The 24,878-nt window shown below is 35.5% G+C and overlaps 1 protein-coding gene across 4 annotated transcripts in view; it reads left to right on the top strand.

Moving 5' to 3' along the window:
• The window catches only part of ITPRID2 (ITPR interacting domain containing 2), a 103,350-nt gene extending 89,880 nt beyond the window's left edge, over positions 1-13,470 (top strand). For 2 of the 4 annotated variants that reach the window (XM_061185535.1, XM_061185539.1), the window contains 7 exons: positions 135-212; positions 291-418; positions 811-961; positions 2,356-2,421; positions 3,113-3,574; positions 11,695-11,812; positions 12,408-13,469. In XM_061185535.1, coding sequence (XP_061041518.1) covers positions 135-212; positions 291-418; positions 811-961; positions 2,356-2,421; positions 3,113-3,574; positions 11,695-11,799 — 990 coding nt within the window. In that variant the 3' untranslated portion in view covers positions 11,800-11,812; positions 12,408-13,469. Of the gene's footprint in view, positions 1-134; positions 213-290; positions 419-810; positions 962-2,355; positions 2,422-3,112; positions 3,575-11,694; positions 11,813-12,407 lie in introns of all 4 variants that reach the window. The other 2 variants (XM_061185547.1, XM_061185557.1) reach the window with 2 other exon arrangements.
• Positions 13,471-24,878: the final 11,408 nt, after the last annotated feature.

Consider the following 24,878-nt stretch of genomic DNA (forward strand, 5'->3'; position numbering starts at 1 on the left):
GTGGTTTTTGTTTTTGTTTTTTGCCTCAAAGAGAAAAATATGTAGACCCCAAATTCTGCCTTTTTAACACCTTAGATAATTTGGAAGTAGTCACTTTAACATTGATTTCTAATCATACTTTGACTCTTTTGAAGCACCCTGTGATGAGAGGACCTGATCTTGCTGCTGTTCCCTGTAGTACTCAGAAATCATCTGTTCTACCTCTTTATGAAGTAAGTTCTTACTTAAATCTCTGTGTTACAAAATAATTTATGTGATTTAGAAGCTAATGCTGTTGTATTGTATTTTAGAATACTTTCCAGGAGCTCCAAGTAATGAGGCGGAGCCTGAATTTGTTTAGAACGCAAATGATGGATTTAGAATTGGCAGTGCTGCGTCAGCAAACCATGGTTTATCATCATATGACTGAGGACGAAAGGTAAAAGTTCATTTGACTCAAAATATTTTTCTTTCTAAAAAGCATTGTTAACTTTTTTTTTTTGAAGCTGGGTTTTATTTCTACTGTTGTGTACCCTTTATGTAGTCTGTGAAACAGTATAAATAAAATTGGGCATAGTGTTCTGCTAGGTAAACTTCTCTGCCTTTGGTGGATTGAGGAAGATAGTGGTTGCAATCTGTTTTTTATTGTTTGGGATACTTGTAATCGAGGATAGAGGAAGAAAAACCAATTCTCCCAGTGATGACACCTATTGCAGTCGCTGTTGTGCTAATTTATAGAACTTGGAGTTCAGTACCTTCTGAAAGCTTGCGAGAGAGTTGTGAACATTGAATCTCCAAACTGCTTTTTTCGAACTTTGTGCCTACTGATAGATATGAAGTTGATCAGCTCCAGAGCTTGAGAAATTCAGTCCGAATGGAACTTCAGGACCTGGAGATGCAGCTGGAGGAGCGTCTGCTGGGGCTGGAGGAGCAGCTTCACGCTGTGAGTGTGCCTTCGCCCTTCCGCTCCTCAGCACTCATGGTACGCTACCTTGGGTTGTGCATAGGTTTTTCACTCAGGACTTGTTTATAATGTTCCACACAATTTAGGACAAATGCCTTAATTTAAAAACACTTATTTTAATGGCATTAGAGACATGCAGAGTTTTTAAGGAGCCTTTCCCACAAATCAGTGGAATGTGCAAGTTGTAATTATTTTCTTAAATGTTTAGTATATTTAGAAATACATTGAAAAATCATAATTTTTAATAATAGAAAATAAGGAGCAATACAAAAGTTTAGGGATTTTAAAGGGAAAATGATAGTGGGTTAACCTATGACTGATTTAGATGTTAATCATTGCATGTAACTGTGAAGAACACAGATATATGTAATATATATATTTCACTTAGCCTTCTTTTCCCTCTTTCTTGCCTTTGAAAAAAAAACTGTTTCCTTTAAACATTTCCTTTATTTTGGATTCTTTTCCATTCTTTATGTTTTTAAGGAATCAAATGAGATCTTTGTGAAAGCAGAAAAACATGTATACAACCAAGAGAATAGAAACAAACACTGTTTCTCTTTATTTTGTACCACTATTCTTACTCCTAATGTTCCTTTCCATGCAATTTGAACTCCAACAGTTGTATTCTTATTTTTGCCAAATCTTTCAGTTGTAGAATATACAGGTTTTTTTTGTTTGTTTTTGTTTTTATTAATTTATTTATTTTATTTATGGCTGTGTTGGGTCTTCGTTTCTGTGCGAGGGCTTTCTCTAGTTGTGGCAAGTGGGGAGCCACTCTTCATCGCGGTGCGCGGGCCTCTCACTATCGCGGCCTCTCTTGTTGCGGAGCACAGGCTCCAGACGCGCAGGCTCAGTAATTGTGGCTCACGGGCCCAGCCGCTCTGCCGCATGTGGGATCTTCCCAGACCAGGGCTCGAACCCGTGTCCCCCGCATTGGCAGGCAGATTCTCAACCACTGCGCCACCAGGGAAGCCCGAATATACAGTTTTGAAATGTTGAAATACTGAATTTTCTCTTTGTTAATTGAACAACATACCTGATTTTGTTAAAAATAAATGCATGAATACACACACATATATATGCACACATATGGAGTAGAATAAGAATGTGTGTGTGTATACACATATATATGTATAGCACAGACTAAGAATATCCTGTATTGTCAATGAAAATCTTTTTCCATAAAAGGTTTTGATCCATTATTCTGAGAAATGTGTGTTGGTGAGAGCAAAGATTCAGAACATCTTCTATGCAAACTTCAGTCACAGTAACACATTTTATAGGATCCTGTGACAGTTTAGGCTGACCTTTGTGACATAAAGGACTGCTTCAGAGCAATAATTAGTTCATTATAAAACACTTGCAATTTGAAAAAATACACACACACACATATATTGTTTTTACTTTTTCAGGGAATGTGTGGCAGTAGAAGCGCTGATAACTTGTCATGCCCTTCTCCATTGAATGTAATGGAACCAGTAAGCCTCTTTCCTTTTAAATCACTGGGGAAGGGAATGATTGATATAATATTTCATAAACATACAGTTTACCTAATGTAGATGAAATTTTTTTTAAATACAGAATTTGATAAGTTAGTTAAATGGATTAGAAGTGACTTGGGCACTTCTGAAAGTCCACTGCCATCTTTGGCCACTAAAGAGCCAGTTAATTACAACAGTGATTTATCTTTGTGGCCTAAAGGAAATAATGCATCATAAAAAGTAATTCATACTCCAGGAAATGTGCTTTCACAGTCTGATTCCAGGTCCTTTTGGTAATTGGATCTGTAAGATGACTACTTTTTGAACAAAAGTATGATTTTTATTATTTTTTAAGCAAATCAGTTCATTCGGGGGGCATTATGAGTAGCTATTTTATTTTTTACAAGTTACTCTTCTTGATATGTAATTTGGACCCCTGTATGGGACCAAGTAAAATTTCATCCAGCTATAGTTTAGTTAGACATTTTATGGCTTGATCTCTGTGAATTTAAATTTTCCTTGCTATTTTTGCAAATGAAATTGAGTAGTAACTAAATGAATGCATTAGAATCATGTCTTTACAAGTTAAGTGATTTGGGGCAGTAATCACACCTAGGATTTTAATCTTCTCTTAACTACCAATATTTTAATTTCAAGAGAGAAGAATTACAATTTTTCTCATCTCCAGGTCACTGAACTGATGCGGGAACAGTCATATCTGAGGTCTGAATTGGGCCTGGGCTTTGGAGAAATGGGATTTGAAGTTCCTCCTGGAGAAAGCTTAGAATCTGTTTTCTCCCAAGCAACGTCAGAGTCATCTTCTGTATGTTCTGGTCCCTCTCATGCCAATAGACCTGGAGTACCTTCTAGTGACTCAGTGGGCAGACCCAAAACCCATCTGGTACCAAGCAAGAAAGTATTCCGAGCGTCGGTGGCCTTAACACCAACTGCTCCTTCTAGAACAGGCTCTGGGCAGACACCTCCAGATATGGAAAGTTCTGAGGAAGTTGTTGCAGCTGAAGAAGCCTCAGAGGCTGTAGGACCTAAATCTGAAGTGGAGAAAGAGCATGGAAAAATCTCATTATCGCCAGCTGCTGAGGAAATGCATAAAAATGTGGAGCAAGATGAGTTACAGCAAGTCATAAGGGAGGTGAGTAAAACCTATGCTTAGTTTATTTGGAGTAGGTTTTGTTTGAACATTAATTATTTATAAGCTATTCCTTTGATTCACTGTATTCAGTAATTTTCCCATTGATCCAACTCGTGTCTATTAAGATATGTTTATAATGCCGTTTCTGCATATTTCATACTCCAATGTGAAATAAGTGCAATTCTCTATATTCACTCTGGTGAAGAAGGCATATGTAGGGTTCAAATAAGTGAACACGTGACAAACTCTCTAGACCTCTGTTTCCACCTTTGTAAAATTAGGGATTATAATTTAGATCTCTTCCAGGATTAAAAGCTGTCATTTAATAATGTCAATTGACATAAAAAAATGGTGTTGAGATTTTAAGAAGTAAAAAAAATTTGAGCTATTTGGCTTAGTGGGTGGAGAAATGTGGAAATTATATAAGTTGTTCAAAGATAGAAATACAAAATGAAAAGAAGGTTTACCCTGTGTGATTAGCAGTATGCAGACCTGAAATATTTAACCATAGTTCTAGGTTACCAAAAAGACTGCAGAAACTTAGGAAGATTAGTAATCAAGGGCAAAAATTAATTGAGAAAATTAGTAAAATAGTTGCTTTTGGCACTAGGATCAGGTAGTAAGGAATAGTATGTATATCCTTTAAAAAGGGAGACTGCTATAGATACATGTTTATGATGACTTTTTTTTCCTTTTCTTCTCAAATCACATTGTGTCTTTGGGTGCAAAATCCAATAGAGTGCATGGAATAAAAATTACACATGTTGAATTTTTTTTTTTCATTCTGTTCCCTGTATTAAGAGTAACTCTAAGGAAGAACCATAATTACTCATAATTCTTTCCAAATGAGATACTAAAATCCATGATAAAAAAGGATCATTCATTCTTTCCAATAGTTAAAAAGAAGAATCTCCTATAAGTTAAAAAAAAAAAAAAAGGTTTATAAGTGTCTTAATGAGTACCTGCTCTGTAAGGATAAAAGAAAAATAGATATGAGACATGAATCCTTAAGCTTAAAGTCTAGTAGGAAGGTAAATAAGACTAACTCAGGAAACAATTGAAAAATCATACAGAAATCATTTGGTATAATGTATTGAGAACTAAGAATTTAGAACTGGAAAAAATCAAAATGAGCCAGAGAAATTAGTGTCAGTGACTCCCTCTTTTTAATCTGTGTATTTCCAATAAATTCAGTAATGTGACCTTAACATATTTTTAGAATTAACTCATGAGCAGCATAAAACAAATTTTTAGTGGTTATAGGTCAATAATGGTGGCAACAGACCAAAATGTTCCTTCAAATGGGCCATTGATCCTCTGGGTCCAAAGATTAGTTCATGTGTATTAGGTGCCACCATTTATAGCTGCATGATAGTAGCTTGAGAAGTATACTGAAAATAGTAAGTTTTGTTATAGTATGATATATCCATTCCTAAAAATCGTTGTGCTATGCAAATTTGTATAATAAAAACACAGAACTTATGGGGAAAATAGTATTAGAAGCATAACACTCAAAACTTAGTGACATGTTTTTAAAAAGGTAAAAACCTAATAAAAATAGTAACACTATTTTATAAATGTTAAATGGTTAAGAAATACATAAATACTGCAATAATGTGACACTTTACCTTGAAAAAGACCTGAAATTTGCTTGTGGAATTGGACTTTGGAAGGGTTGCAGCTTGTGAGTTATTGTGAAGTGGTGGAGGAGGGTGACATGAAATCCAGCAGAAAGTTTTAATGCCAGATGCAGATAGGTGCGCTTCATAACACAGTGAACTGACATAGCTGGTAGGTGTTTAATGTTTGTACAGTTTGGGTACTCTGTTCCCAGGTTCAGCTGACATTCAGACACATTCACATTTACTAAACAAGCATTCTAGTAGATGAGACTGCATGTATGTAATTTCTTTTCATGACATGAATTACCAACTTAAAGTTTAAAAGGTCTTAATTCTATAAATTTATTTGTCCTACAAATGTAATTACTTTTGTAGGTTGGTTGTGGCTGGCAGATATTTAGCAGGGTCTGTACATCTACCTTGCTCAGTTAGTTAGGTGTGACTGATTATAATCCATTCTTATTTATGTGTTTCACATCAAAGATCAATTTTTGAGTAGAATGGAGTTTTACTCAAAAAATTATTTTTCTCCACAATATATATGTTAACCGAGGAAATAAGTTTTAAGGTACTCTCCCCCCGCCCAAAAATGTGATATTTTTGTTCCCTTTAGCTTGTTTTGGTTTGAAAATTTTCCTTGGAAACTGGACTTTATGTACTCATTTAGCACAAATACTCCCTTAATGCACACTTGAGTCCTCATTTTTAAAGTTGTTAACGGATGGCCTGATATGTGCTGTAAGTAATTTCCTGGGGGTAAAGCATCCCTAAGCCAGAACATTGATTTTTTGGCTGATAGAACATAGCGTACATGTAGAAAAGTTGGTTGTTCCCATCATAATGTGGTGGTGCTACAGAATAATCGTTTATAAGAACCTCCCATCAAATATGGAAGATTTTATAATTTGAAGACTGATATGCAAGGCAAATGTTTGAAGAATTTTTCATAATTTGTTATTAAACCTGTTAATTAGAAACTCCCTAATTCAGAATTTGGCATAGTTCGGACAAACTTTGGCTTAGCATTGACCTTTTAACTGTCTACAAAGAAGGACTTAGCAAGCAAAATACGTAGTAGATCAAACAAGGCATAAGAAGGAATACTAAAAAAAAAAAAGAAAACAGAAAACTACAGACCAATATCACTGATGAACAGAGATGCAAAAATCCTCAACAAAATACTAGCAAACAGAATCCAACAGCACATTAAAAGGATCATACACCATGATCAAATGGGGTTTACCCCAGGAATGCAAGGATTCTTCAATATACGCAAATCAATCATCAATGTGATACACCATATTAACGAATTGAAGGAGAAAAACCATATGATCATCTCAATAGATGCAGAGAAAGCTTTTGACAAAATTCAACACCCATTTATGATAAAAACCCTCCAGAAAGTAGGCAAAGAAGGAACTTAACATAATAAAGGCCATATATGACAAACCCACAGCCAACACTGTCCTCAATGGTGAAAAACTGAAACCATTTCCACTAAGATCAGGAACAAGACAAGGTTGCCCACTCTCACCACTATTGTTCAACATAGTTTTGGAAGTTTTAGCCACAGCAATCAGAGAAGAAAAAGAAAGAAAAGGAATCCAAATTGGAAAAAAAGAAGTAAAGCTGTCACTTTTTGTAGATGACATGATACTATACATAGAGAATCCTAAAGATGCTACCAGAAAACTACTAGAGCTAATCAATGAATTTGGTAAAGTAGCAGGATACAAAATTAATGCACAGAAATCTCTTGCATTCCTATACATTAATGATGAAAAATCTGAAAGTGAAATTAAGGAAACACTCCCATTTACCATTGCAACAAAAAGAATAAAATACCTAGGAATAAACCTACCTAAGGAGACAAAAGACCTGTATGCAGAAAACTATAAGGCACTGATGAAAGTAATTAAAGATGATACCAAGAGATGGAGAGATATACCATGTTCTTGGATTGGAAGAATCAACATTGTGAAAATGACTATACTACCCAAAGCAATCTACAGATTCAATGCAATCCCTATCAAACTACCACTGGCATTTTTCACAGAACTAGAACAAAAAATTTCACAATCTGTATGGAAACACAAAAGACCCCGAATAGCCAAAGCAATCTTGAGAACGAAAAATGGAGCTGGAGGAATCAGACATTTCTCCAAAGAAGATATACAGATTGCCAACAAACACATGAAAGAATGCTCAACATCATTAATCATTAGAGAAATGCAAATCAAAACTACAATGCCATATCATCTCACACCAGTCAGAATGGCCATCATTAAAAAATCTACAAACAATAAATGCTGGAGAGGGTGTGGAGAAAACGCAACCCTCATACACTGTTGGTGGGAATGTAAATTGATACAGCCACTATGGAGAACAATATGGAGGTTCCTTAAAAAACTAAAAATAGAACTACCATAAGACCCAGCAATCCCACTACTGGGCATATACCCTGAGAAGACCATAATTCAAAAAGAGTCATGTACCACAATGTTCACTGCAGCTCTATTTACAATAGCCAGGACGTGGAAGCAACCTAAGTGTCCATCAACAGATGAATGGATAAAGAAGATGTAGCACATATATACAATGGAATATTACTCAGCCATAAAAAGAACGAAATTGAGTTATTTGTAGTGAGGTGGATGGACCTAGAGTCTGTCATACAGAGTGAAGTAAGTCAGAAAGAGAAAAACAAATACCGTATGCTAACACATATATATGGAATCTAAAAAAAAAAAATGGTCGTGAAGAACCTAGGGGCAAGACGGGAATAAAGACGCAGACCTACTAGAGAATGGACTTGAGGACATGGGGAGGGGGAAGGGTAAGCTGGGACAAAGTGAGAGAGTGGTAGTGTATATATGGACATATATACACTACCAAATGTAAAATAGATTGCTAGTGGGAAGCAGTTGCCTAGCACAGGGAGATCAGCTCTGTGCTTTGTGACCAGCTAGAAGGGTTGGATAGGGAGGGTGGGAGGGAGGGAGATGCAAGAGGGAGGAGATATGGGGATATATGTGTATGTATAACTGATTCACTTTGTTATAAAGCAGAAACTAACACACCATTGTAAAGCAATTATACTCCAATAAAAATGTTTAGAAAAATAAAGCATCAGAGAACCAGGTTAAAAAAAAAAAAAAAAAAAGAAGGAATACTGATGTCCTTAAGAAAATAAACTCTTCTGAAGCAGTTTAAAAGCATGTGTTAATAGATAAGTTAGTCTAATGCCATTTACAATTTAAACAAATAATTTGGGTTATTATCATCTTAGCTCAATTACAATGGTGTTCTGTTAAAGTTTGTTTACAAAATATTTAAAATTCAGATTAGTCTTGATTCTGTTCATTTAAAATTGGTAATCTTTTTACTTAAATATATATGGTACTGAATTCCAATTTTTTTTTAAGCTTATTGTATCAGCTACCAAGAAAATTAGATTGTCTTCCCAGTAAATTATGGGTCTCTAACCCCATTAACAAAGCCACTATTCATGAAGGCAAGATTTAAGCTTGGGTTGAACACTTTTGTAGGTGAGGATTAAACATGTTTGGCAGACACTTTCAGGGAAGTTTTCTTATTGCAGTCATGGGTGCATTAAACAATTATGTCTATCAGGCCTTTGTTTCCATTATTTCACCATATGTGAACTTTTTTAAAAGAATGCTTTCATTATTTATAATGTGTTAATGCAGTAGAATTCTTTTGAAGGAAAACACTGGAAGTTCTTGCAAATATTCAATACACTCATTTAATAACTAAGCTTTTGTCAGATGAAAGATACCCCATTCCTGTGCAGATTGCATATGTTGTAGTGGGGACATGTACACACTCTTGGAATTTGCCCAGGTGGTCTGTGATGTATGTAATCAGTGGCCTGAGACTGTTTATAGTTACTTTAAAAAAAAAATAAGTAAGAAGATTACTTAATAGAATAAATGAGCATCTGCCCACAGAAGCAAATGGAACAGAATTACATATCAAAGCATAAACACAGATTGCTCTCTGTAGAGAGTACTTTGTTTATTGAAGTTCCTAGGCTTGGTTCATGCCTTTTTGTATCTATTACATTTCATCTGGCAAGCTTTAACATGTATTTTGGTAAATACACAGCTTGCATGTGTTCTTATTACAGTTGTATTAGTGATCACTTGATATAATGGCTGCCACACAGGAAGCACTCAGTAACTCAGTAGATGCGTAATAAATGGACATGTTGCCCCACACTTCAGGCTTGCTGTCAGCCTGTTTATTTGCCAATGTGCATTCCTTCCTTAATCTCAAGTAGTCTGTCTTCAGCCTGTCTTACTTTTTGAAAGTTATAAAGGTGACTTCACCATCCATCCCACTGATTTTCTCACTACTAATCCTTCCCACCTCTCTGTAGCGTGGGAGACTTTGGAACTAATTTATTTGTTCATACATTTATTACTTCAATAAATTATCAAAGGCGTTTTGTCATTTTCAGTGCTAGTCTGTAGTCCTTTGTTTTTCTACTTTCTGTTCCTTTTTGTGTCTGATACTGTCTCTCTCAGGCATGTGCTGTCTCACTCTCTCATTGATGCATTTATTCAAACATTCATTGAGCACTTAACTGTGTGCCAGGATACATTGATTAATTTCCATTTGAGCTCCCCGTTTCTATTCTAATTCCCTTGTACTCTTTACCTAGTAGGAACTGTCTTGTTGGCTAGCCTTCTTTTTGCTGTGTCTCCAAGGTGCTCTTGCTACAGTTTTCATCCTCACTATTGTCTGAAATTTTCCTTACTTTTTCATTACTATGTTAAAGACTGCTATTCTCTGAGAATTTATTTTTTTCCTCTTCTAGCCCATACCAGTCTCTTATTTTTAAAAATTTGTTCTTATGTCATTAATGAATTAATAAATAATTTTCTCCTTTCAATATTTCATGAAACAATATTCATTTTGTGCCCATCTAGATTATAACATCCTTGGTAGAGACTCTTTTATGCTTTACTCCAGTAATATCTGTACCCCACACCCCCCCAAATGTTGGCACACATTTTGGTTTGTAGAGAATACTTTCTAGCTAGTTTGTTTTTGAATGATGAAGTACGATGAGATGTGCATTGGACAACAGGACTAAAAGACTCTGCTACTCACTGTCTTTTGTAAATATAGATTTACAGAGGATCTGATTCAACACACTGCATTTGCACTTGTATATTGTGGCAAAGAGATTCTGGTTTTCATAATATTTGTATCCAATACATATTTGTTTAAAAAATGAATCTGAAGTACTATGAACTTAAGAAACTTGATGTTTTGTTGTTTAAAGCTTAGAAATATTGGTAGAAGGTAAGATGAGAAGCTTCTATTTTATTTAAATATGTTTCAGTACAGATGGCTGGTAGCTAAGGAGCATTTGTTTCTCTGAATACTTACGTATAAATATATATTGTGTACCAATTTTGCATGACATTAATACAGAGCCATTTTTGGAAAGACTTCAACTGAGATGTGTTCAGGATGTACTTAGGAACATTTAAGGAAACAGATCAGGCTGACAGGAAACTGGAAATGTAGAATTTTTAAAAGCTTGTTGAGAGTGTCTCAAGTGCTAATTCGGGAAGGTGTTATCAGCTTATTTCAGGAAATACACATTTAAAGTCTTCACAAAGGGCTATTTGGAGGTGATGCTATATCATTAGAGAGAAAAAGGCATAGATAGGCATGTGTAGTGTTTGGGCATCTGGAGAAGAAAATCTTGATGGAATTGTCATTGCCCCTAGGTCTGTTTGCCTTTTCCAACAATAAAATGACGTGTAAATCCTTGTCCAAAGCAAAATTTTCAGACAGGTGACAAATGTACCATACAAGTAAATAAAAATTTATTTCTTTAGAGTTTATGGTTGATTAGAGGATTTTTTTTTATGTTTTAAACTAAATTTTACTAAATGATCATTTCTTCTTTTCACTTAAAATGCACATGTTAGGTTAGAATAATATGTAACTTCTTTAGATACTTTGCTTTCAGTTAGTATAAACAGGCAATACACCTGTATATTATTTTGCCACTAATAGGTTTTCTTAACAATGAGAACACTTGAGTATCCTGCTGGTTACCAAACAAAGATAGACATTAACAAAAAACATAAAAGTGAACCTAACATTTAATCAGTTCTTTCAGGTTATTTTGTGTCATGGGGCAAATTATCTAATGAAGTTTTTAAATCTAACGTTTGTTAATGTTCTCAACTTGAGAATTGTGACATTTTATAATGGAGCTATCTGAGTTGTGCTAGATAAGACCTCAGAATGTGATCTGAGTTTGAGGATAGATGGATGTGATTCCCTACTTGCTCTCTGTATTTCATGAAGGGTTTACATGAAGGTTGTAGTTTTCTCTATAGTTTAGCTGACTGCAGGAATTAAATGCTATTTATTTATTTTTCTGAAAATAGAATAAAATGGATTATAGTCATATTGTTAAATTCTTATTTTCCTCTTCTTCCATTCTAGATTAAAGAGTCTATTGTTGGGGAAATCAGACGGGAAATTGTAAGTGGACTTCTGGCAGCAGTATCTTCAAGTAAAGCATCTAATTCTAAGCAAGATAGTCATTAAATGGAATTCATAGGTAAATTTTTCTGAATTTCTTTGTTTAGCTAAATGTAAATTAGTACATAGTTTTTAATACTTTTTTTTTTTTAGTATACAGGTCTGTTTCTCTAGCTAAATTTTGATTTATAGAAAGTATGTAATATGTTATCCTGCAGTGTGAAAACCTCTTACAACCTCATTTGAAGTGTAAGCAAGTCAAATCTCATAATCTCAAACCTCCAAGGGATTATTGATATTTTGTCATTTTATTGAAATTTCATTATAGTAAATAAATTCTGGAATTGGGGAAATTGGGACCTTCAAACCTGAGTTTTATTTTGATAGCACTGGTTTTAATGTTATTTCAAATGTATAATTTATGGATCAAGATTTCAAGCCTTAGTCATAAATTTTTAGTATCTTTGTCTTTTAAAGAAACATATCCCATAGGTCCCATATCTAATCATGTCATAATTTATAAAGGAGGATCATATATATATATATATATATATATAAAAATACATATGTATTTATATATATATCTTTTTACAGAATATTCTCATCCTCCCTTTTAAAGACCTTTCAGTAGTAATTGAAAAATGTTTAATGTTCACTTCTCTTTCTTTTTTAAGATTGGCATGGGTCCTATTAGCTGTGTGATATTGGAGTTATCAATGATATACACTGGTGGAGGTGTCATTTGTGCTTCAGAAGATACTTGCTGCTGAGCTGGGCTACTGTATACAGTGTACAATGTTTATTTCTTCTGTGCATATCTTTTTAAAAAACATAGAAACTTAGGCACTTTGCTGACTTTCTTTTCTAAACTATCAAAACTGTAGCCATTTGAAAAGCCTAATATTTATTTGTATGTCAATATTTTCCAATTGATTCCCTAGGAAGAATTAATTTTAAAACTTGAAAACTTCCAGACTTAACCAACTTATAAATAACATATTTCTTCAGACTAGCTTCTTAAAACACTGACCTCTATGAGGTATTTACTGTGCAATAACTGATTCATTTTTTGAGAGCTTGAAACAACCAATGATTTTTCCCTCCACTGCTGTTAATTAGTGTCACTTCCAAGAAGAAAAATTGTTCTCTTGTAAAAATTGCTCTTAATTCTTGAGGAGGTTACTAATAGCAGTAGGATAGAATTTATATGTTACCTAAAACTACTTAATGTTCTTACACTGTAAAGCATTGTTACTTTACCCAAGACAATTGTAATTTTATTATAGCTTATGTAGTTTTTTTTTTTTTTTTGGAAACATGCCTTAGGTTAAACACTATGTACTTATTGCATTGTCCAGACTTCTTTATTATAAGGAGATGTTTCTTCTTTTAGACTAAATAGTGGAGTATTGCCAAAATAATGGGGCCTGTGACTTGAATGGATAGAAATGAATAAGCTGGTTTTGTTTTTTCAAAATGAAAGTAATTTAGATTTGTTTTTCTCATAATAGATGGTTTTAATTCATTTTTAACCAGTGAGAACTGTTTTATGGGAAAAAAAGGAAGGTAGTTTCATATTTCTTTTTATATATGTTAAATAAATGTGTAAAGTAACAACCAAATGTTATTAGAATTATTCTTTAGCATTTATAATTTTCAACTCCTATCATATTTCTTTGTGTGAAATTTTAATCAAAAGTGGTTGAGATGTTAACCGTATACTTTGAAAGAATATCTAAAAGGTTTTTAAATGTTTGAATTATCACACAAAGGCTGATTTCTAAAAAAAAAAAACTTAATAAAGTATTTATTTTGCCTAACATGTTTTTAGTGATTTCTTTTCTTGAACCACAACATGAAGAATTTGGATTAGATTTGATGAGTAACAAATAAGGTCCAAAAGAATTGGAGCATATAACCTAACAGGCTAAAATTCTCTTTTCCTCAAGAGGCCTCTATGATGCTTTCAAAAATGGTTAAGACTAGACCACCCTGGAGAAAGTGCACACTGATGCCTCTTGGTCTCATCCAGTTCTGTGGTCCTAATGATTACCATCTGAGGCAAAATAAAACTTTTCTTTAAAATGCACTGTTAAACTACAAAGAACAGACATTAAAATATTACCTTAGTCTTTGGCCAAATTATTCAGCAATTTGACTACTTGATTCTCATAATTGCAATGATACGTATAAGCCAAACACCCAACATTAATAGTTATACAGATATCAATGATTTTTAACTAATCAGCTTTGTAGCCACTTATAGTTCATTTCTGACAATACAAGATACCCAGAATTTGACAATCAAAATGAGAGGTAATACAACTGGAATAACAGCCTGAGTCAATGGGCAAATCCCTTACACAGTTTATAAGTCAAATAAAATGAACTTCATCTCCTCTTTCCATTCTAAATCTTTTGTGTACTTGAACATTTGAAAGCTACTATATTCATGCCACCATGCTAGCTGCTGAAATGAATGAGAGGGTCTAGATGGAAGGACAGGACATTTTTTTTTCTTAATGGGTAAGTTTAAAGTATCAAATGAAAAATATGAAGATCATAAAAAGAATCTGCAAAAGTGTAGCCTGGGGTGGTTGGAGAAGTAAATCTTCACCGAGAAGATTTGGTTTGTGTAAAGTCTTGAAGAATGGGAAGTGGAAAGGATAGGGTTTATTAAGAATATTAGCAAAGGTTATAAATCGAGTTTGAATTACTATATGATTGGCGAAAGCATGTTTTTAAGAGCCCAAGCTGTGTATAGCTTGTACCTATTGTGCTAAGAGCCTGAATGAAGAAGGCATAGAAGGAAAAAGGAACTTGAAATGGTGATATGGAAGTTGGGAGCCACTGTGAATGATGTACCATTGACAAAAATGGGCAGCTTCTCAGACTTGAAGTAAGTACTGTTCCTCTAAGAACATTAGGTTGAATTTCTGTAACATTTAAAATAATTGTCTTACACCAATTAAGACAATAAATTGTCTTACAGTAATTGAGACAATTAAGCTCAGCTGGATGTCTCACCTCTTTTTTTAAAAAACATTATTTTTAGAGCAGTTTTAGGTTTACAACATTTAACTTGTTGTAGAGGAAAATAAGAATGCAGTAAAGTCCATGTAAAATAATGTAAAAAAAAGTATGTTTCGGGGATTCCTGAAGAGATGGTGTACTGCCCATTCTCCTGACCTGTCCAAATGGGAGTGTAGTGCTAGTTGGGAGAATAAAGCAGAACTGAAGCACAGTTTCTTGTTTTTTTTTTTTTTACCCTTTCCTGGAAAGGAAGAATTGATAGCACTTAGGAAGTGGGAAGACAAAACATTCTATCTTAAATTAAGGATCTAAGTTGTAGTAGGTTACGTATGGCTGTTAGAATCATTTATGAATATCGAAAGCATTTAGTTAACACTCTAGCTGCATTCTTAATGTACAAAGTTAAGATGTCTTACCTAATTAATAGCTCTCTCCTATACAGTTTTTTATTTCCATTTATTACTGTTAGGTCAGGCCCTTCACCTTTTTTTGTTCTCATTTTCACAACTGATGCTCTGTTTCTCCTAATGAATAAGTAACGGCTTGTGTACAGAATGTTGGTGTGCCCAGCAACAAATCAGAAATGTACTCAAAGATAAACATGTCAAACAAATGCCAGGGGCCATTTCCTCCAGTAGGATATCCCAACGGAGGCTAAATCTTTTGTGTACAATGATTAACTAGTTTACGTGTTCACTCTGTTCACTCAAAAGGTTGCTGGATACCCACACTTTTTAAGGTTCTGAGTTTGGGAAAATGGAAATATAAAGAATGAGTTAAGAGCATGTTTTAAGGAAAGTTAATAAAGTACATTGTTTAGACCTTTGAAAGAATCAATACATTTAGGAATTATATTGTCTCTTTTTGTCCATTTTTAAAAAAAATCTAAAGCGTTCTTTAATGGATAGAAAAGCATATTAAATGTAGGTAACATGAAGTTGGAATGAATAGGAAAGCAATTTGAAGAGCAGACTTCAGAATGACTTAGAAGTGGAACTGAGAAAAGAATGTTGCTTTATTTTAGAAATAAAAATATTTGAAGTGATGACAAAGTATCTTAAATAAACTGATTAACCTCTAGGCTTAGGAGAAAAAAATTGAAGGAAACTTGAGAAGTTACCTTATATATACTACTTAAGAGGAGATCACACAACTATAGATAAAACATGCATTTTGTAAATATTTCTATATTCTTGTGGTTTTATAGAACCTACATTCTATACTTTTGATGCCCCTATTGATTTAGATTTACAAAAATGTCCCTTGAATCAGCCTTGATGTCATAAATACACTTTTATGGAATTACTAAAAGTAGTATTGAATGACAAGTGTACTCAATTTGAACATTCAAATGATATGCAAGAATATAATATTTTAAAACAGAGATTCATGTTTTATACTAAATTATTTTTGGTTCTTGATTCTAATGTGCATAAATCTCTTAATTTTCCTAAAAGAGCAACTTGACAGTGTAACACACTTTACAAAATATACTTCTTTATAATTTTAAGGCTTTAAAAATATTGGGACTTTCCTGGTGGTGCAGTGGTTAAGAATCCAGCTGCCAATGCAGGGGACACGGGTTCAATCCCTGGTCCGAGAAGATCCCACATGCCACAGAGCAACTAAGCCCATGCGCCACAACTACTGAGCCTGTGCTCTAGAGCCCGCAAGCCACAACTACTGAGCCCACATGTCACAACTACTGAAGCCTGTGCGCCTAGAGCTCGTGCTCCACAACGAGAAGCCACCGCACTGAGAAGCCCGCGCACCGCAACAAAGAATAGCCCCCACTCGCCGCAACTGGAGAAAGCCCACACCCAGCAACCAAGACCCAACGTAGCCAAAAATAAATAAATGAATAAATAAATTTATAAAAAATATTATTAAATGTCATATGTTTGGCTTCATGAAATATAGAAGTGTAAATGCTACTTTTTGTTCATAAATACATGCACATTTTAATAGAATACCTATTTTTTCCAGTGTAATTACGCTTATAGCTAGTCATAGTAGTGTTTTTGTTAAATAAAAGTGGTTAAGTATCACTTTATTTCTACAGGTACTTTCTCAGAAAGCGACGTACTAGATCACTAGAAAGGGTAACAAAATATTTAAAGTAAGAGGGCTAGTATATATGAGATTCATGCAGTCATTGACAAGGTTGTTCATGTTTCTAGTGGTTAAGGCTCAAGCTGGGTTCAGATGTCTGCTATGTAGAACTGGGATGGTAATAATAGTACCTCTTTCATAGAGTTGTTAGTATGAATATAAACGCACTTGGCACAGCTCAGTAAGATTTGTGGTGGTGGTGGTGGTAATGATGATGGGTAGAAACAGGGTAACATGTAGATGAGGTATGGCAAATGAGGCATTATGTGGAAGAGAGAACCTGAACTTCTAGATCCAGGCCTGAATCATTTGTCTTCATTGTGGTCTTTCAAGCAATAGAACTAGGGACTGGCAAAGGACCCTGACTCTCCTGTTACGTGAAAGGTGGACATTACTGAGTTCCAATTGTCAACAAAGAAATTTGGATCTTTGGAACAAAAAAATTTTCTAATGGAATACCACTTAGAGTAATGCTTCTCAAAGTTTAATATGCATAGAAATCAAATCACCTGAGATTTTGTGGAAATGAAGATTCTGATTGAGTAGGTCTGGGTCCTACTTTCTGGGGTCCAAATTTCTGCATTTCTAGAAGCACTCAGGTGAAGTTGATGTTTCTAGTCCATGAACTGTACTTTTAGTAGCAAGGATTTAGATTAGTAGGTCTTACTACCTGTCTGCCAGTTACTTCAAAGGGAGAAATTTGGTAAGCAGGAAAAGGAATTTTTATCTCCAAGGAGATGTCATCTTGGAGGCCCCCTTCAGGAAACTTTTCATTACAGCCCAAAGTTAAAAATTAAGAACAAATGTATACGAAAACCAGAGAAAGATACTACCAAAAAAGAAAATTACAGGCCAGTATCTTTGATGAATATAGATGCAGAAATTCTCAACAAAATATTAGCAAACCAAATCCAACAACACATAAAAAAGATCATACACCATGACCAAGTTGGATTCATCCCAGGATCACAAGGATGGTTCAACATACACAAATTAATGTGATGTACCACATCAACAAAAGAAAAGACAAACACCACATGATCATCTCAATAGATAAGAAAAGGCATTTGATAAAATTCAATATCCATTCATGATAAAAACTTACCAAAGTGGGTATAGAGGGAACATATCTCAACATAATAAAAACTATTTATGACAAACACACAGCCAATATAATACTCAACAGTGAAAAGCTAAAAGCCTTCCTGCTAAAATCCGGAACAAGACAAGGCTGCCCACTCTCACCACTTCTATTCAGCATAGTATTAGAAGTCCTAGCCATAGCAATCAGGCAAGAAAAAGAAATAAAAGGTATCCAAATTGGAAGGGAAGAGGTAAAATTGTCATTATATGCAGAAGACATGATACTCTATATATAAAACTCTAAAGACTCCACACACAAACTACTAGAACTGATAAATGGATTCGGCAAAGTAGCAGGATACAAGATTAACATACAGAAATCTGTTGCATTTCTTTACACTAACAACGAAATTTCAGAAAGGGAATGAACAAAAACAACCCCTTTTTAAGTCACATCCAAAAAAATAAAATACTTAGGAATAAACCTGACCAAGGAGGTGAAAGACTTAATGCTGAGAACTATAAAACATTAAAAAGGAAACTGAAGATGATTCAAAGAAATGGAAAGATATCCCATGTTCTTGGATTGGAAGAATTAATGTTGTTAAAATGGCCATACTGCCCAAAGCAATCTACAGATTTAATGCAATCCCTATCAAATTACCCATGACATTTTTCACAGAAGTAGAACAAATAATCCTAAAATTCATATGGAACCATAAAAGACCCAGAATTGCCAAAGCAATCCTGAGGAAAAAGAACAAATCAGGAGGCATAACCCTCCCAGACTCTAGACAATACCACAAAGCTACAGTAATCACATCAGCATGGTACTGGCACAAAAACAGACATATGGATCAATGGAACAGAACAGAGAGCCCAGAAATAAACCCACACACCTACGGTCAATTAACCTTTGACAAAGGAGGCACGAATATACAATGGGAAAAAGACAGCCTCTTCAGCAAGTGGTGTTGGGAAAGTTGGACAGCCATATGTAAATCAGTGAAGTTAGAACACACTCTCGTACCATAAACAGAAATAAACTCAAAATGGCTTAAAGACTTAAACATAAGACATGACATCATAAAACTCCTAGAAGAGATCATAGGCAAAACATTCTCTGACATAAATCATACAAATGTTTTCTTATGTCAGTCTCCCAAAGCAACAGAAATAAAAATAAACAAATGGGGCCTAATCAAACTTAAAAGTTTTTGTACAGCAAAGGAAACCATAAACAAAAAGACAACTTACAGAATGGGAGAAAATATTTGCAAATGATGAGACTGACAAGGGCTTAATTTCCAAAATATAAAAACATCTCATACAGCTCAACCCCCGAAAATAAACAACTCAACTGAAAAATGGGTAGGGGCTTCCCTGGTGGCACAGTGGTTAAGAATCCACCTGCCAACGCAGGGGACACGGGTTCGAGCCCTGGTTCGGGAAGATCCCACATGCCATGGAGCAACTAAGCATGCGCGCCACAACTACTGAAGCATGCGCGCCACAACTACTGAAGCCTGCGCGCCTAGAGCCCATGCTCTGCAACAAGAGAAGCCACGACAATGAGAAGCCTGCACACCACAACAAAGAGTAGCCCCCGCTCACTGCAACTAGAGAAAGCCTGCGTGCAGCAAGAAAGACCCAATGCAGCCAAAAATAAAATAAATTTAAAAAAAAAAAAGAAAAGAAAAATGGGCAGAAGACCTAAATAGACATTTGTCCAAAGAAGACATACAGATGGCCAACAGGCACAAGAAAAGATGCTCAGCATCGCTAATTACTACAGAAATGCAAATCAAAATTACAATGAGGTACCACCTCACACCAGTCAGAATGGCCATCATTAAAAAAAGCTACAAATGACAAATGCTAGAGAGGGTGTGGAGAACAGGGAACCCTCCTACACTGTTGATGGGAATGCAAATTGGTACAGCCGCTAAGGAACACAGTATGGAGGTTCCTCAGAAAACTAAAACTAGAATTACCATATGATCCAGCAATCCCACTTCTGGGCATATATCCAGACAAAACTATAATTCAAAAAGATACATGCACCCCTATGTTCGTAGCAGCACTATTCACAATAACCAAGACATGGAAACAACCTAAATGTCCATCGACAGATGAATGGATAAAGAAGATGTGGTGCATCTATACAATGTAATACTACTCAGCCATAAAAAGAATGAAATAATGCCATTTGCAGAAACATGGATGCAACTAGAGGTTATCATACTGAGTGAAGTAAGTCAGAAAGAGATAGACAAATACCACATGATATCACTTATATGTGGAATCTAAAATATGACACAAATGAAGCTATCTATGAAACAGAGACAGAATCACAGACATAGAGAACAGACTGGTGGTTGTCAAGGGTTGAGGGAGGGATGGAGTGGGAGGTTGGGGTTAGCAGATGTAAGCGTTTATGTATAGAATGGATAAACAACAAGATCCTACTCTATCGCACAGGGAACTATATTCAATATCCTATGATAAACCATAATGGAAAAGAATATAAAAAAGAATATATATATGAAACTGAATCACTTTGCTGTACAGCAGTAATTAACACAACATTGTAAATCAACTATATCTCAATACAATACATTTTTTAAAATTGAGAACAAATGTAAGCAGAGCACATAGGAAGGAAACCATGAGGGAACCCACCCAAGGACTCATAGAAACGTACAATGTTCAAGAGAGTCTTATGTGGCAGCAATCACAGCATGAGCTAGGAGCTATTTTACTGCTAATGATAGCAGCTAATAAGTCTATATACTGTGTTGACTGTACAATGAGAAAACGCAAAGATAGTCTGAGTCCTTCTAGAGTCAACCAGTCAAGAAACAGAATGAGACTCAAAAAGGAAAGAACTAGCTCTGGAGATGCTGCAGAAAGAGGAGATGAGCTCTAGTGTGGAGTTTGTTCCAGTAATTGGTGTTTGGAGGAGTTTACCATTGCTTTTGGGAAGGGATTAGTGATTTAAAACAATGACACCTGTGTTGAACACATTGTAATATGTTGTGTTCTTGAATAAATTGTTTAGTAAACCCATCCACAGATGATTCATGGTTTTATTTTGGTATATGTCATATAACTCCTTTTATTATTTTTCCAGTCCCAAGGTTAAAAACCCCTGAGGTCTTGCAAAGTAGGTATTATGTGATGAGTTGATTCTGAAACACCTATCACACTCCTGTGCCTGGGCAGAGGTTGCTCTTGATTGAATCACAGGCTCATGAGATAAATCTCAGCTGTGAATGTTCTGTGTTTGGTTAGAAAGTATTCATACCATTTTTAACCTATTGAGATATGTAAAATAAACTTATTTATATAAGCATTTGAAGAAAAAATGTAATGTGTTTACCCGGGCCTCCTCAGACTGTGAGGACAAATAGGATTGCATTAATGGTGATAGACATTTTAAAAAGTCTTTTTTCCATCACCTGCTGAGGCATATCCTCTTCCAAATCTCGTTCATTTATACTGAGAGTCTGAAGAGTTATTCATATATCTTCACAACAGTCCTTATCAATCAATTCCAGCTGATTTCCTCTTCTCTTGCTTCCCTGCTCTTCCACTGGGGTCCTCAATAGGCCAAAGCTGTGATGGTATCATGCTGTTTGGAAGTGGAGAGAGAGCTTCTCGTGCCGTTATTACCACTTACTACATTGGCAGAAAAGCAGCGCTTCTTAAAATCCAGCCTTCTCCCCCTTGTGAACACAACTTTGTTCCTTTATGCTTTTACTACCATCTCCTTGGGGCTTGGCCACGGGTGAAAAGCACTTGAGATAAACACTTTGCTGCCCTTCCCATCCCCTGTCCTCCAGTTCTGGCAAGCACTCTTGCCCTCTGCCAAAACACCGTCCTGCAAATCAACTAATTCAAATCAACAGTGGCTGAATATTTATCAGGAGCACAGTGTAGGTACAAATTCGTTCCCTCTTACTCTTAGGAACAGACAAGCGTTTTAATGACAAATGTTAAGCATTCATATTTTTATTATTTTTTCACTCTGAAATATCATCACAATTAGATTCATCTAATACACAGCTAATGAACAACTGTTGAGTACAAAGCACTAATTACAAAGTTAATTTTTTGTGCTCCTATTTTACTATTGGCTAAAATGTTAATTTTGCTAGCATTTGGATCAAGTTTCTCAAGATTCACAAAAGAGAATTTTTATTTTGGTACAATTTATTATTGTTGTTGTCGTTGTCTTTCAACTGCAGTACAAGAAGCCAAAAGCAGGGCTTCCCTGGTGGCACAGTGGTTGAGAATCCGCCTGGCGATGCAGGGGACATGGGTTCGAGCCCTGGTCCGGGAGGATCCCACATGCTGCGGAGCGACTGGGCCCGTGCACCACAACTACTGAGCCTGTGCTCTGGAGCCTGTGAGACACAACTACTGAAGCCCGCGTGCCTGGAGCCCGTGCTCCACAACAAGAGAAGCCACTGCAATGAGGAAGCCTGCGCACCACAACGAAGAGCAGCCCCCGCTCGACGCAACTAGAGAGAGCCCGCGTGCAGCAGCGAAGACCCAACGCAGCCAAAAATAAATAAATAAAATAAATTAAAAAAAAAAAAAAAAAAAAAGAAGCCAAAAGCAGAATACAAATAACATCACCAATTTTGTCAGGTATAATCCTAAACCATTTTTTAGAGAAGATATTAATTTCCTAGAAGAGTCTTTGCTTGGTCCATTCTGCCTGTAATGCCCATGATGGAAAGGGAAGGGAGTGAAACAGCCCACCTCTCGTGAGATGTTCTACTTCTTTAGACTCTAGATACACATTTGACAGAACTTATTTGTAAAAAGGCACAGTAGCAGTGAAGGAAACTTCATCCACGATCAGAAATTATGTGAGTATAGAACACAGCTGTACTTATCACTCCTGATTTTGGGGACAGTTCCCCAAAAACAGGCTTACCTTCCAAAGATTTTGGATTGTGTCTATTCTAGATAAATTATCATTTTTTAGAAATCCAAGTGACAGAATGCTTGGCTTTATAAGTAAAACCTGGAACTCAACATGGACTATCAGTGAAACTGATAACCGTTCATTTACAACATGTCTCGGTTTATGGATTAGCTGAATTATAGCAAAGTTGGCAGCAAACCAAATTCTTCAAAGTACTCTATACTTTGCAATTAATAACAAGAATAAAGGAAGCACAGGAGGCAGTTGGGGCAATCAGTAATAGCCTGAACTTAAATTGTTTGGTGAGGAAATACTTCTATGACTGAAAAACCCTAACCACAGGTATCATAGAGTAATATGTATTTCTTTTATAGTGTGTTCTCAACTTCAGCATTTCCTTTCTGCTCTTTTCTTACCTCTTGCCCTTCAAGACCTAGAAATTACTTCCTCACCGAGGGATTTCTTTTTTTTTTTAATTTATTTTATTTATTTATTTTTGGCTGCGTTGGGTCTTAGTTGCAGCATGTGGGATCTTCGTTGAGGCATGTGGGATCTATCGTTGCGGTGCGTGGGCTTCTCTCTAGTTGTGGCGTGTGGGTTTTCCCTCTCTAGTTGTGGTGCGCAGGCTCCAGGGCACGTGGGCTCTGTAGTTTGTGGCGTGTGGGCTCTAGTTGAGGCGCGTGAGCTCAGAAGTTGTGGCACACGGGCTTAGTTGCCCCGCGGCATGTGGGATCTTAGTTCCCCAACCATGGATCGAACCCGCATCTCCTGCATTGTAAGGTGGATTCTTTACCACTGGACCACCAGGGAAGTCCCACCGAGGGATTTCTTGAACCTCACTTTTCTGCTCTGAGAACATTGTTTTCTTTTTCAAATCTGTGCATTAGCATATCTGGTTATGGATTTAAATATCATAACTGGATTAAAATATAACATTTTGTCAACAAATGTTCCTTTCAATGTCATTCTAGCCTGAACACTGAGTTTGAGACTTCAGGTTATGTAAAACAAATTAGTTCTTCATGTGATCTGACCTACATGTTTGAGTCTGTACTGAGTTTGCTAAAAAACAAAGACATCTATGTTCACTTTTCTTTTTACAAGAAAGTATTGTTGAAAATATATATAACTGAAGGGAGTAGATGAATGTAAGCATTAAGAGGCCCAATCCAGAAGCAGATAGACCTCAGTTCCAGGCTTAGCTCTGCCACTTTCTTACTCAATCTCCTGGAAATAACAATAGCACCTTCCTCTTTGGTTTACTGGGAGAGATTAATAAGGTGTAATAACATAAGGACATTTAGGATACTGTCTAGCATATGATAAGAGCTCAATAAATATTAGCTATTGGCAAGAAGTAGTAATAACAACAGTAGAAGAGAAAGCAAAAATACACAGCACCGTATTAAATATCAAGATGATACACTGTATTGATTATCTGAGTCAAATATGAGTAAAAATACAGTTGACATTATCCTAATTTTATGTTAAATGAACCACAATCAAAATTGTGTGATTTGTCCTGCTTAAGCTTTATTTAATTCAGGAAAAGCTCGACATTAGGTACATTTGTCAGAAGTTTATCTTTTCTGTTATTTATAATACACTTAATTGGCACCACAGTAAATGATTTGGATAATTGCCAATGATGAGATGCTTTACTCTGTATCATCTATTCAAAGGCTTTGGGGTTTCAGAAAACTGGAATCTTTAGTTTTGGCTATTTGCAACCATTTATTGTTTTTTATAAGAACGCGCTTGACAACAACATTCTCTTAGCATAATCCTCCTGTTTCTTTTCTTTTCCTCATTTTAAAAAAATGAATTAATGAACCACTGAGTTGAGCTTTTAAAAATCCTCTAAGCACAGAGATTCTCAGTTGGGCAAAGGCAATTATGAGGATACATGTTGTGTGTGTGAGTATGTGCATATGTGTGTGTGTTTATGCACATATGCATGGGTATGTTGTTTTTATTC

This window comes from Eubalaena glacialis, chromosome 1, assembly GCF_028564815.1.
Source record: "Eubalaena glacialis isolate mEubGla1 chromosome 1, mEubGla1.1.hap2.+ XY, whole genome shotgun sequence".
Classification (NCBI taxonomy): Eukaryota; Metazoa; Chordata; class Mammalia; order Artiodactyla; family Balaenidae; genus Eubalaena; species Eubalaena glacialis.